This window comes from Microtus oregoni, unplaced genomic scaffold, assembly GCF_018167655.1.
Source record: "Microtus oregoni isolate MIOR12 unplaced genomic scaffold, Mior012 000006F_ref0000085, whole genome shotgun sequence".
Classification (NCBI taxonomy): Eukaryota; Metazoa; Chordata; class Mammalia; order Rodentia; family Cricetidae; genus Microtus; species Microtus oregoni.
The window spans coordinates 56,047,713-56,060,456 of NW_024543065.1; the positions used below are offsets into that span (position 1 = coordinate 56,047,713).

The 12,744-nt window shown below is 49.0% G+C and overlaps 2 protein-coding genes across 3 annotated transcripts in view; both read left to right on the forward strand.

Annotated features, from left to right (window-relative positions):
• The window catches only part of LOC121449239 (IgGFc-binding protein-like), a 35,154-nt gene extending 24,575 nt beyond the window's left edge, over positions 1-10,579 (forward strand). Inside the window, exons 15-18 of the mRNA XM_041653539.1 lie at positions 181-754; positions 1,901-2,100; positions 8,215-8,589; positions 10,304-10,579. Coding sequence (XP_041509473.1) covers positions 181-754; positions 1,901-2,100; positions 8,215-8,589; positions 10,304-10,579 — 1,425 coding nt within the window. The remainder of the gene's footprint in view (positions 1-180; positions 755-1,900; positions 2,101-8,214; positions 8,590-10,303) is intronic.
• The window catches only part of LOC121449124 (Fc fragment of IgG binding protein), a 75,653-nt gene extending 64,871 nt beyond the window's left edge, over positions 1-10,782 (forward strand). For both annotated transcript variants that reach the window (XM_041653349.1, XM_041653347.1), the window contains exon 20: positions 10,674-10,782. In XM_041653349.1, coding sequence (XP_041509283.1) covers positions 10,674-10,683 — 10 coding nt within the window. In that variant the 3' untranslated portion in view covers positions 10,684-10,782. The remainder of the gene's footprint in view (positions 1-10,673) is intronic.
• The last annotated feature ends 1,962 nt before the right edge of the window (positions 10,783-12,744 follow it).

Consider the following 12,744-nt stretch of genomic DNA (forward strand, 5'->3'; position numbering starts at 1 on the left):
CCTGTAACCTACTGGAGACATCCCTACCGTGGGAGCCTGGATTGATCTCACTCCACTCTATAAAAAGTCCCTAGCTCTGCCGTGAGGGTCTGAGAGAGACCAAGTTCTATGGCAGAACAATAAGGGCCTCCTTTAAAGCGGCATGCTCTGACCTCTAACCTGACTGACCTTTCCACTCAGGTGACTGTGGACGGTGAAGCTGTGAACCTGCCTGTGGTTGTAGGCTCCATGTTTATAACTGTTGAAAGCCGAAACATGTTCTTCCAGACAAAGAGAGGGCTGAAGGTTCTCTTCGATGGTGATAGCCATATCCTTCTGTCCATCCCTAGTTCCTTCCGTGGACGTATCTGTGGCCTCTCTGGGAACTTCAATGGGAACCGGAGTGACGACTTTGCATTGCCCAGTGGAGCCTTAGCCCCCAGTGCTGAGGCCTTTGGAGCTGCCTGGCGAGCTCCAGGCTCCCCCCTGGGCTGTGGTGAGGGCTGTGGGGCCCAAGGCTGTCCTGTGTGCTCAGCCAAGGAGAGAGAGGCGCATGAGAAAAACGAAGCCTGTGGGAAGATGCAGGACGCCAAAGGCCCCTTCGCAGCCTGCCACCAGGTTCTGAGTCCCTTGGAATACTTCCGCCAATGTGTGTTTGACCTGTGTGCCAATAAGGGCAGCAAAACATACCTCTGTCAAAGCCTGGCAGCCTATACCGCAGCCTGTCAGGCAGCTGGTGCAACCGTGCAGCCCTGGAGGACAGAAGACTTCTGCCGTGAGTGTCTGGGGACCCCTCTTGGAACCTTCTGGGCTATGGAGAAATCCCTGCCTGTGACAGGGCCTCCTCCAGCCCTGCCTCAGCATCCTCTGTGGCTTTCCTCTTTACTTCTGACCCGGGGGTCTCAGACTCTAGTCAAGAGTCCATTCTCCCCAGAGCTCACACCCACCTCTTCCCAGGGCCGTTCTCAGCTTCCTGCAGTGACCTGGAAGGGAGTTGGATGGATTAAGAGCCCACAAGAGTCCTGAGCTGTGGCTCACTGACCCCTCCCTCAGACCAAGTAGCCTCTCATGTGTTCAGTGTTCAAGGCCACAGGCAATGGGTCCCCAATCCAAAACAATACACTTCTTTCCAAATTACAAGGTAGGAGCAGGTCCCCTCAGATGCCCCATGCCAAAGCAATGGTCCCCGGTGCTCCAGCGAAGAGCGGTTTCTCCTTCAGTTTCCTAGGCAGGACCTAGTGCCCGGGCGCCATCTAACAGCACTGAATCACTCGGGCTTTGACTGTGGGCACTGTCTGTAGCTAAAACAGGAGGCTAGGTCCGTGCACCCTGTGCTCTGGTCATCTGCTGCATTTCCAGCTGAAGTCAGACTTCACCCCAAGTCTGATCCTTCTCTCCTGCCCCAGTGGCCACCTGCCACACTTAGTCGGAGCCTGGTGCCTTATTTTTGATATCTCTGTATCTTTCTCTTACCCAATTCTCAAACCCATTCTTGTGCCATCCCGATCCTTTGCTTACACCTTCTATCTCAACTCGATACTCTGCCTGTCCCCCAACACCAACTCCATACTGTCAGAGCCTCCCCATTTCACCCTGACTAGCTCGAGCCTCCTGATGCCATCTAGTCAATGCCCTACCTTCCTCCACACCTTCCCATCCTACCCCAGCCATTTCAGTTTTCCAGGCCTGACTGTCCCAGATTTTTCACCTTCACAACCCCCTACCTGATCTCCCACAATGCAGCATGGCAGCTGTTGCTGTCTACAAACCTGGATGTAAGCTTTGTAAGACAGCACCGGGGAATGCCTTCAGCATTTGCAACTTCAGCACCATCCTGGCCAGGGCTGGGAGGTCAGTACATCCATCAAGTTAGTCAGTGTCCTGCAGCAGGTGTGACCCCCCTTGCCTCCTCTCCCTACAGCTCTCCGGTCTCCTGCCCACAGCCACTACTCTGTCTGCACAAGCTCCTGCCAGGATTCCTGTGCTGCTCTCGCTGGCCTCACCCAATGCACCACTCAGTGCTTTGAAGGATTTGAGTGTGACGATCACTTTCTGCTCTCTCAGGGTGTGTGCGTTCCGGCCCAACACTGTGGCTGCACCTTCAATGGCCACTATATACCGGTGAGCAGGGACTCCAAGCAGGAGAAGCTGGAGGGACAATCAGAGTTACTGTGCTCTGGGTTTCTGCTCAAGGATGGGGTCATGGGGGACCACCACCTGTCCCCAGCTGTGTGAGAAGTGTCCCCTCCTAGTCAGTACCCCACTGTTTATGTAGCGTTGCATGGTTTAAGATGTATAGTAGGACATGGTATGTTACATGCAAAAACTACACTACCGTATAGAATGGATTCAGCATCCTCCAATCCAGTACCTCAGAGGCTCCTGGCCCCAGGGGGATGCCTCTGCTGTGATAACTACACTGAGGTTTTTCTTGCCGAATTTTCAACATTTTTTTTCTCAATTTTTTTCTTTTCTTTTTTTTTTTTTGGTTTTTCGAGACAGAGTTTCTCTGTGGTTTTGGAGCCTGTCCTGGAAGTAGCTCTTGTAGACCAGGCTGGTCTCGAACTCACAGAGATCCGCCTGCCTCTGCCTCCCGAGTGCTGGGATTAAAGGCGTGCACCACCACCGCCCGGCTTTTCTCAATTTTTTGTTCTTTTAATTAATTAAGCTTTAGAAGGAGTGTAAACGTGTGTATGGGTGCCCTTTCCTGAGGCTCACCCACTGATGCCACGCCTGCTCTGCTGCCTGCTCTTCGGGAGTGTGTGCCTGTTACTTCCTGCTAACCACTCTCTTGCAAACACAGCGGCTCCTGTACCCCAGGCTCATTAAGTGTGGGTGCTGTGAGAAGAAGGAAATCGACTGATTATGTGACCGATAATAGATCAAATCCGGGAAATTCCCGGTTATTCGATATCATTATCAGTTGACTCTGTCCGGATTTCACCGGTTACTTCATTCCCACCATCTGTAACCATTACCCTTTCTGACCCAGGGCCCCTGAGGAAGCAGACACCGTTTTCTATCCCTAACATCTGATGAGCTCTCCAGGGAGGGAATGGCAAGACTGAGGCCTGAGGATGGAGCTCAGGGCAAGGGGGTCAAGGGTCTTGGGTCTGGGGGAAAAAAATCAGGATAAGATGATCAGAAAAGAGATCCCAGTTCAGGGAGAGGCACTGCCTTGCTGTGGGCCCTGGAGACTCGGAGATGTCCCCAGCACCTACCTTTCTCCTCCAGTTAGTTTTTTTCTATAGTGGTAAATATCTTCATGTAATTAGTTATTACTACAAAATGAATAGATTAAAAACAATGACCTCTTTTGTGTGTCTAGTCCTGTCACTGAAGTTTGAGGTAGGAGTCCTCCAGTCCTGAGTTATCTGTCAGCTAACAGGACAGAAGAAGATGCTGCTGTAGGCCACTGGCCTTTTGTCCCTGTAAACCAATGCCTAGGGAGGACTACTTCGTGGATAACGGAGGTTTGTGTGACTCGCAGCTTTGGAGACTGGAAGACCAAGGTTGTTGTAATAAGAGCGGCGGGGCTGCGTCCCCAGCACCCTGGCCGCCTGCTAGCTTATGCCCCGAAATAACAACACACAAATTGTATTCATTTAAACACTGCTTGGCCCTTTAGCCCTAGCCCTTACTGGCTAATTCTGATATCCCGATCAACCCATCTCTAATAATCTGTGAGCACTGGTCTTATCGGGAAGATTCTAGCCTACGTCCATCCTGGGTCGGAGCTTCATCACATGTGTCTGCCCGAGAGCGGGGCATGGCATCTCTTCTGAGGCGTCTGCTCCCGAGAGGAGAGCTGTCGAGTCTGAGCTCACTTCCTCTTCCTCCCAGCAGTCTGTTCTGTTTACTCCTCCCACCTATGTTTTAACCTATGAGGGCCAGCCAAGCAGTTTATTTTTTTAACCAATGACCTTCCTCTATCACTTCCCCTTTTTCTGTTTAAACAAAAAGAAAGGAAGGCTTTAACTTTAACATAGCAAAATTACATATAACGAAACAGTTATCAAGTAAAAATTACAATAATCTTTATCATAACTAAGGAAAACTATAACTATAACTAACTATTCTTAACTCCATCAAAGACTCCAGAAAGATACAATATTTCCTAAGCAAACAAGAAAAAAGCAACTTTCAAACTCTAGAAATGACAGAGACATCTCGCTGCCTGGACAGTCACCCAAAGTTCCTCCATACTGTTGGGGCATCCGTCTTCGGCCTACAGGCCCATGGTATCCAGAGACATTTCCATGAAGCAGGACAATTCAAAGTCAGTTCAGTCACTATCTGTTGTGTCCTGCAGAATGTCTCACAGACTCTTTCATGAATCAGGAACCCCGAAAGATCATCTCATCTTTAGGCAAGTCCAGTAGTCCTCTCTCTGTGGGTTCTCTGTGTCCAGTTTATGCAATAGTCCAGGCAAGAGCAGTTTCTTGCCCAAATGGCTATCAAACTCCATAAGGATCCTCTTCGATGCCCATCTTCTTCTTGAAGTAGATTGGTGCTGCCAGGAGCAGAGTGTCTCATTGTCATGAAAAGTTCTAAGTTATTAAAACATTAAATACCATATTCTGCAGACTTTGAAAGATATGAAGAATGTCTATCTAACTGAAATGTATCTCTATATATCTAGAAAATCTAACTAACATGACTACAAGCTTGACCATTACTGATGATTATCCATTAACCTATTTCTTAATTATACATTACATTTTTTAATGAACTACACAATCACAATATCTTAATCAATAGCAGAAATATGCATATACATATAACAAAATTGACCTTAAATCTCTATCAATAAAGCAAAATCCATGTCAATGCAAATTATTCATACCTATATCATATCCCCTTTAAATGTAAAAGAATATTTATAAACAATTTTTGGGAATATGGGCGCAGTTATTTCTCTCCAAACTGCTTCCTGCTGAATGGGGGCGTCGTTAATTAGGTCTTTCATGGTATAACCTGTGTGCTAGTTTCATCTCAGTTGGCAGTTGAGCGAAGCAATTTTCTGAGGGTGTTCACACCAATCCTTCAGGAGGGCGTGGTCCATCATACCAAATCGGAATAGAAGAAATGAACAGGGTCTCATCCTCTGTGAAAACAAAATAAGAAACTCCTTTCCAAAGCATCATGTCCTTAGATCCAAATTTCAAAGTCAAGACGTTTTCAAAATATCTATGTTTGATTAGTTCAGCAGCATTTATAAACAAATATCTTTTAGCAGCTGTTGCTCTTTCCTCAGCATTCAAACAATTCAAAAAGAGCATAATAGCATACAGTATCAAAATTCTCTTCCATCTTTGTACGGCTTTATTTTAAGCTCTATTTTGTTTATTTTTACTTTTATTTTTTGCTTTTTGAGACAGGTTCTCTGTATCTTTGACCTGGAATAACTCTGTAGACCAGGCTGTCCTTGAACTCTCAGAGATCCGCCTGTCACTGCCTCCCAGGCATTGGGATTAAAGGTGTACACTACTACACCTTGAACTCACAGAGATCTGTTTGTCCCTGCCTTCTAGGCACTGGGATTAGAGGCCTGTGCTACCACACCTTGAAGTCACAGAGGTCAATCTCCCTCTGCCTCCCAAGTGTTGGGATTAAAGGTGTGTACTACCACACCCAACTACTCTCTTCCCTTTTTTTTGTTTTTTACTTTAAGAACTTTAATGTTTAGCATGCATATATTTTTAACACACTGTAAACCATTTAAACATTTTCTTTGACTTTGAATCTTTCTTTTACTGTATATGTCTCTTTTTTGACCACATGAGTTCTTAATTTAGCAAGCAATATCAGTAGGATTAAAGCCGTGGCTTTGCCGGCTAGATGTAGCCCATTCCTTAGCTTTCTGCCATTCCAACCTTGTGGCTGAGGTACCGGCCAGAGCTGCATTCAGTGCCACAAGTCTACAGTGTTTCAAGGTCCTTGCCATCAAACAAGCTGCAACAGACAACACTCAAGTCCTCTCTCTGTAGCCGGCCCTCCTGCCTCAAACAGTCAGAGTTTGCCCTGGCAGGATAGCCCAGAAAGCCGGCATTTTTAAACAGTGCAGCTTTTTTCCTGCTACGGCTGGAAACCGAAAAGTATGCGTTCAGCTTTTCGTCAACACCGTTTAAGTGTTTCGTAGCAGGACCTCTTAATGAGCTGCAGGGTTTTGCAGCTAAAGCTGAGGCAGGAAGCCTCTCTTAGATGAGAGCGCTTGCTTGCCTCTGGCAAGCAGAGTAGACCCGAGAGAGTGCTGCTACCAAGAAATCATGCACAAAGCTGTCATTTTTGTTCTAGAATTACTTCCCAAGCTGTCTCAGGCTTTATGTGGAAGCAGCTGTCCACATGTCTGGGCGAGATTCTGTAGTAATAGGAGTGGCAGGGCTGCGTCCCCAGCACCCCGGCCACCTGCTAGCTTATGCCCAAAATAACAACACACAAACTGTATTCATTTAAACACTGCTTGGCCCATTTCTATCTAGCCTCTTCTAGGCTAATTCTCACATCCTGATCAACCCATCTCTAATAATCTGAGTAGCATCAGTCTTACCGGGAAGATTCTAGCCTACGTCCATCCTGGGTCGGAGCTTCATCGCATGTGTCTGCCCGGGAGCGGGGCATGGCGTCTCTTCTGAGGCGTCTGCTCCCGAGAGGAGAGCTGTCGAGTCTGAGCTCACTTCCTCTTCCTCCCAGCAGTCTGTTCTGTTTACTCCTCCCACCTATGTTTTAACCTATGAGGGCCAGCCAAGCAGTTTATTTTTTTAACCAATGACCTTCCTCCATCACAAGGTGCATGGCGCAGGCTCTGGGGAGGCCCCCCGGCTGCATGTTGTCATCATGGAAGCAGCTGCATGTCCCCGTCAACATGTACTCTCTCTCCTTAAAGAGTCATAAGACCTCTATCTTGGATATGCCATCCTAGAGACTTTACCAATGCGGCCAGCTTCCCAAGGCCACACATCTCCTATTTCTGACTTAGAGGCAAGGACTGTAGTGAGATACTCATCACTTCATCCTGAGTACTTTGGCCCTTCCCTTCTCATTCAGCCTCGCCAGGGAGAATGGGTTCTTTCTTTACAAAACTTAGCCATGTATATCATCCTTAAGCCTTGTCTCACTGGTCTCTGAGCCTGAATGTGCACAGCCAAACTTCTGGCAAACGAGAAACAAAGAAAAAGAATTTTTGATTTTGAGACATGGTCTGACTACACAGTCCTGGCTGTCCTGGAACTCGCTCTGCAGACCAGGCTGGCCTGGAGCTCGCTCTGCAGACCAGGCTGGCCTGGAGCTCGCTCTGCAGACCAGGCTGGCCTGGAGCTCGCTCTGCAGACCAGGCTGGCCTGGAGCTCGCTCTGCAGACCAGGCTGGCCTGGAGCTCGCTCTGCAGACCAGGCTGGCCTGGAGCTCGCTCTGCAGACCAGGCTGTCCTGGAGCTCGCTCTGCAGACCAGGCTGGCCTCGAACTCGCTCTGCAGACCAGGCTGGCCTCAAACTCGCAGACATCCGCCTGCCTCTGCCCCGAGTGCTGGGATTAAAGGTGTGCGCCACCATGCTCAGCCCTAGTCATTTTCCCCTAAAATAACTACTGTTTATATTCATTTGAAAAGAACATTTCCTGCTAATTGGATAAATCAAACTTACCCAGCCTCCTTGTGACTGGATCTGCTTGTGACACACTTCACCCCGGCTTCTCTTTCCAGGTGGTTGCGTGCCTCACAAATAGTCATTCTGCCCTAGATGCCCTTCCAGTTACAATGACATCTGCCATAGGCTAATACTAGTTTTTCAAGAGCATCTAGGAATATTCATACTTTCCCAACCTACCCAGAGTCCTGACTTTTAACTCCATAGTTGGATGAAGTCTCCAATCTCTTCACACCATTAATACAAAACCTTGAGGACTGAAGTCCTGCATGGGTCAGGGAAACAAGCCATGTTCAAACCATGGCAAGTGGCCTAGGCGGGAATCATTGTCTGTATCATACAGTGGTTCATCCTCCAACAGACTAGCCCAGGCTTGTTCTCACAGTAACGGCATAATCTGAGACAGGCTAGTGATGGGGTACACTGTCAAGGCTCTTGAGTCAACACATGAGATTGTCACAGGCTGGCCTCTGCGGTTTTATTGACAAATCACTGAGCCTACCATTGGGGAGAGGACACACACCGTCTCTCACTGGGAGCTTCCACAGGCTCCCTGTGTGAATGCACACCACCCACCCCTTTCTGTGCACAGATGAACTCTTCACTGATGACCTCAGACTGCAGCGAACGCTGCTTCTGCTCCCCAAGCACCGGCCTGACATGCTATCCAACTGGCTGCTCACCTGGCCAAGTCTGTGAGATACGCGCGGGAGTCCGGAACTGTTGGCCAGCCAAAGGTCTTTGCTCCCTCTCTGTGAAAGGCAACCTTATCACCTTCGATGGGGTTCACAATGCCATCAGCTCCCCTGGTGTCTATGAGGTTTCTTCTCGCTGCCCCGGACTCGAGAAAACTGTGCCCTGGTACCGTGTGGTTGCTGATGTCCATGGCAATGACAAGATCGTGGACAAAGTCCACATCTTCTTCCAGGATGGACTTGTGACTGTGACCCGAAGCAACGGCGTGTGGGTAAGTCTGGGCACAGAGGGCACGGACGTCTTCCCTGGGCTTTCCTTCTTCCTATCACGGTATCCTTCATCCTGGCTATCCAGTGGTTTTGTGGTGTTTCCCTCATCTAGGTCTCTGCACTTTTTCTGGATTTGTACCTGTCTCCAGAGGTCAGCCTGGGCCCCTCTCCTTGGCCTGAGTTCTTACACTAAGTAACAGCATAGCTTTGTTGTTGGTCTTAATCAAGCCTCCGCTGGTTACCAGTGGCAGGAAACAAACACAAACTGCCCTAGGGGAAATGAATGGACTGGGTCCATATCTGGGAAACCCCAGCTACCCTGTCAGTTCACACCTCTAGGTTTCAGACTTGTCCCTGAAGCCAATGTCTATTTTTTTAATTTCTTTTTTAAATATTTATTTATTTAGTATACAATATATGCCTTCAGGCCAGAAGAGAGCACCTGACCTCATTACAGATGGTTGTGAGCCACCATGTGGTTGCTGGGAATTGAACTCAGGACCTTTGGAATAGCAGGGCAATGCTCTTAACCACTGAGCCATCTCTCCAGCCCTATTTTTTTAATTTCTTGAGACCAGATGTATGTATCTGTGTAGTCTTGGCTGTCCTGGAACTCACTCTGTAGATGAGATTGGCCTTGAACTCACAGAGATCCATCCAGGTCTACCTCCTTAGTGCTGGAATTAAAGAAGAGTGTCCCTACGCCTGGCTTACAACTTCATTCCTAGATAGTTTTGGTTTCATGAAGGACGTGCCACCTGCCTCACCAAAACTGAGCAGAAACTGACCCAGCACAAGCCTAGGACTGCATCTCACTGAACTAGCCTGAACTGCCTGCCCACTTCTCGTATTGGGGGTAGAATGTTATGATTTGCCAACCTGGCATCACAGGAAGTATTGGGATTCCCCAAGTCAATTTCTAGGTTCTGCGATCCCCTCTAGGAACCCAGTATATGGTTGTACCGAGATCCCTCTAGGAGCTCAGCACATGGTTGTACCGAGATCCCTCTAAGAGCTCAGCACATGGTTGTACTGAGATCCCTCTAGGAGCTCAGCACATGGTTGTACCGAGATCCCTCTAGGAGCTCAGCACATGGTTGTACCGAGATCCCTCTAGGAGCTCAGCACATGGTTATAGCAATAGCCGAGAGCCCTCTAAGAGCTCAGCACATGGTTGTACCGATAGCCGAGATCCCTCTAGGAGCTCAGCACATGGTTGTGCCGATAGCCGAGAATGGTTACAATGAGAGGACATGAGGAAACGGTGCATGGGGAAGAGGCATCAACCAGGACATGCTGAATCATTATATCATTCTAAAAACTAGAACTTGCAGAGACCCCAGGTTTGCTCAATTGCTTACTTATCCATCTGATCCAAGGAGCTCTTCCCCAGCTTTAGAATCTGGGGAGGATCCATTGGTCCAGTCTTCTGTCCACTGGCAAATATTAACCCAGAGATTCTGAAAGCATTAGTAAGTCAAGTTGAGTCACATTGCACTGGGGTTAAGCTTGCACAGTGAGCTTGTGTGGACACAGCTCCAGCTGTCTTCCCACCTGTGCATCCCTCATGTATGGCTCCTCTCCAGGCCCCATCCCTTCCCGCGCCTGCCCGTCCCTTTGCTTGAATCATTACTGTGATGAGGACGCCAGCATGGTGGTCCCTCGGCTCTTCTGTCACTCAGGTCTCACTTCTCCATCTCCCCTCCCCCACACCAGGTGAACGGTCTCCAAGTGGATCTCCCAGCTAGCGTGTTAACATCTGTGTCTGTGAGGAGGCTGTCCTATGGCTCCATGCTTGTCCGCCAGAAGGCAGGGGTCCAGGTCTGGCTTGGAACAGATGGGCATCTGGATGTGATGGTCGGTGATGACCATGCGGCCTTGCTGTGTGGGGCCTGTGGAAACTTCGATGGGTATCAGAATAATGACGTGCGTAAATCTCAGGGGAAGAGGCCGATGGAGAAGTGGAGAGCACAGGACTTCTCCTCATGGTGAGGATGGAGAATGGAAGGGGACCAGGGGAGGAGGCAGTGTGGGCGGGTGGGTACTTAGTCTGCAGCATGAAGTGCTAAGTGTCTGTCTCTTGCAGTTCCAGCTGATCAGTCAGCACTGGCAATGGACACTTCAAGAGCTGCATCTTCCCGAAGCTACAGTGATTGAAGGATGCCCTGTGTGTCCCTTCCCTGTCCTCCCTTGCTGAGCCACTGAGGCCACATCTGAAAGCATTGAGTAAATGTCTTGACCCAAGCTGTGTGCCAGTGTGTCTGCCTCCTGCTGTCTCCCCAGCTTCCTCCCCACAGTGGGAGACATGGATGATGATGACGTCTATGACGGGTGTCTACTAGGAGGGGACGGGGGCTCACGTGGGGCGCGGCAGGTGAAGGAGCAGATGGCCAGAGTGGGGAAGCACTGGGGAGATCGGGAGTCATAGAGACAGGGGACTAGAGGAGTGGATGGTGAAATGATGGAGGACAGGATCGGGGAAGAGGTGGAGAAGGGAGGGAGGGAGGGAGGGAGGGAGACAGATAGATTCTGGCCTTACCATTGACAAGCCTGGTGAGTTGCCTGCTTCCTCCCTAACTTGGTCCCATCACCTGTAAATAGAAATAGAACGAATGCTCATATTTTCTCAGAGTTGGAGTGAGGATTTAGTTCTTAAGTTCAGTCAACAAGGCAAATGAACAGAGATGGTGCTAGGGAAATGAACCAGTTACTCCACAGTTGCTGTGGGTTGTCGTTAGGGGTCCTACTGCCATGAAGAGACACCGGGACTAGGACAACTCTTATAAAGAATAACATCTCATTGTGGTGGCTCGCTTACAGTTCAGGGGTTCAGTTCATCATGGCGAAGAGCATGGCAGCATGCAGGCAGACATGGTGCTGGAGAAATAGCTGAGTGTCCTACATCTTGCAGGCATGAGGAAGTCCACTAACAGTCACATTGTGTGGTATCCTGAGGACAGGAAGCCTCAAAGCCCACAGTGACACACTTCCTCCAACAAGACCACAATTCTTCCAACAAGGCCACACCTCCTAATAGTGCCACTCCCTTTGGGGGCCATTTTCTTTCAAAATATCACACTATGATAAAACACCATGACCAAAGGTGACTTATAGGAAAAAGATTATGTTTTGGCTCATGGCTCTGAAGGGGAGTCCACAATGGCAGGAGAAGCACAGCAACAGGAGGCCAGAGCACGAAATTGAGAGTCACATCTCAACTGCAAATACACGCAGAGAAAAAACAGGAAGCTGGGCAAAGCCCTTACTTTTCAAAACCTCGTGAGGGACTTCTGCCACCAAGTCTCTCCCATCCAAACTTCTTCAACTAATGCCTCCTTCTGGGAACCAAGTGTTCAAAGACCCAAGTTTCTGGGGACCATTCCCACTCAAACCAGCCCAGAGAACCGAGAATGGTGCTGAGCGCCAGGCTGAAAGAGCATATTAAGCTCCCGTTCTATTGTATTACACGTCAGAACAAGATGATATAGCCGGTTAGAGTCCTTACTGAGTTTCTGGTGGCATGATGGAGGGGCAAATCTGATTGGAATGGGCCCAAGAAAAATGGAGCCAAGAATATAGTAAGTATAAAAATTTCTTTCGAGAGTTTTATTAGGAACCGAGCAGCGTCTTCTACATCCAGCCGCTAGGATGCCGGGGCGGAGCAGCTGGAGCGTTGTAGGTCTTGTAGTTGGCGTTTTGGTTGGAGGCTATGAATGAAGAAGGTGTGTGACTGAGAGTGACGGGCGGCTGAGGGCAGTGTGGTGACAAGTGGGTAGGGCCTGATGAAGATCTAAACCATCTAGTGACTCAATCGGACATGGACATTAGGGAGTCAAGCAGAGAGACGGCATGATGGGTGGGACATGGATCCGCACGACTGAGATTCTGACTGGCTGCAGCGTGGGGACAAGCTAAAGTCCCAAAGAAGGATCACGAGAATGGAAGCAGAGCCTGGTAGCTTTCAATATTATCGGCTTAGCCAGGAGGCAGAGACAAAGGTTTAGCAACGGCACCGAGGAGAACGAGGATCTAACCCTAGATTCCAGTTTCACTCTGCCACTGTGTCAGACACCACAGCCAAAAGCAACCAAGGATGGCGGAGGACTGACTTCATTTCACAGGTCGCCACCAATCACTGAGGGGAGCCAGGAACTCAA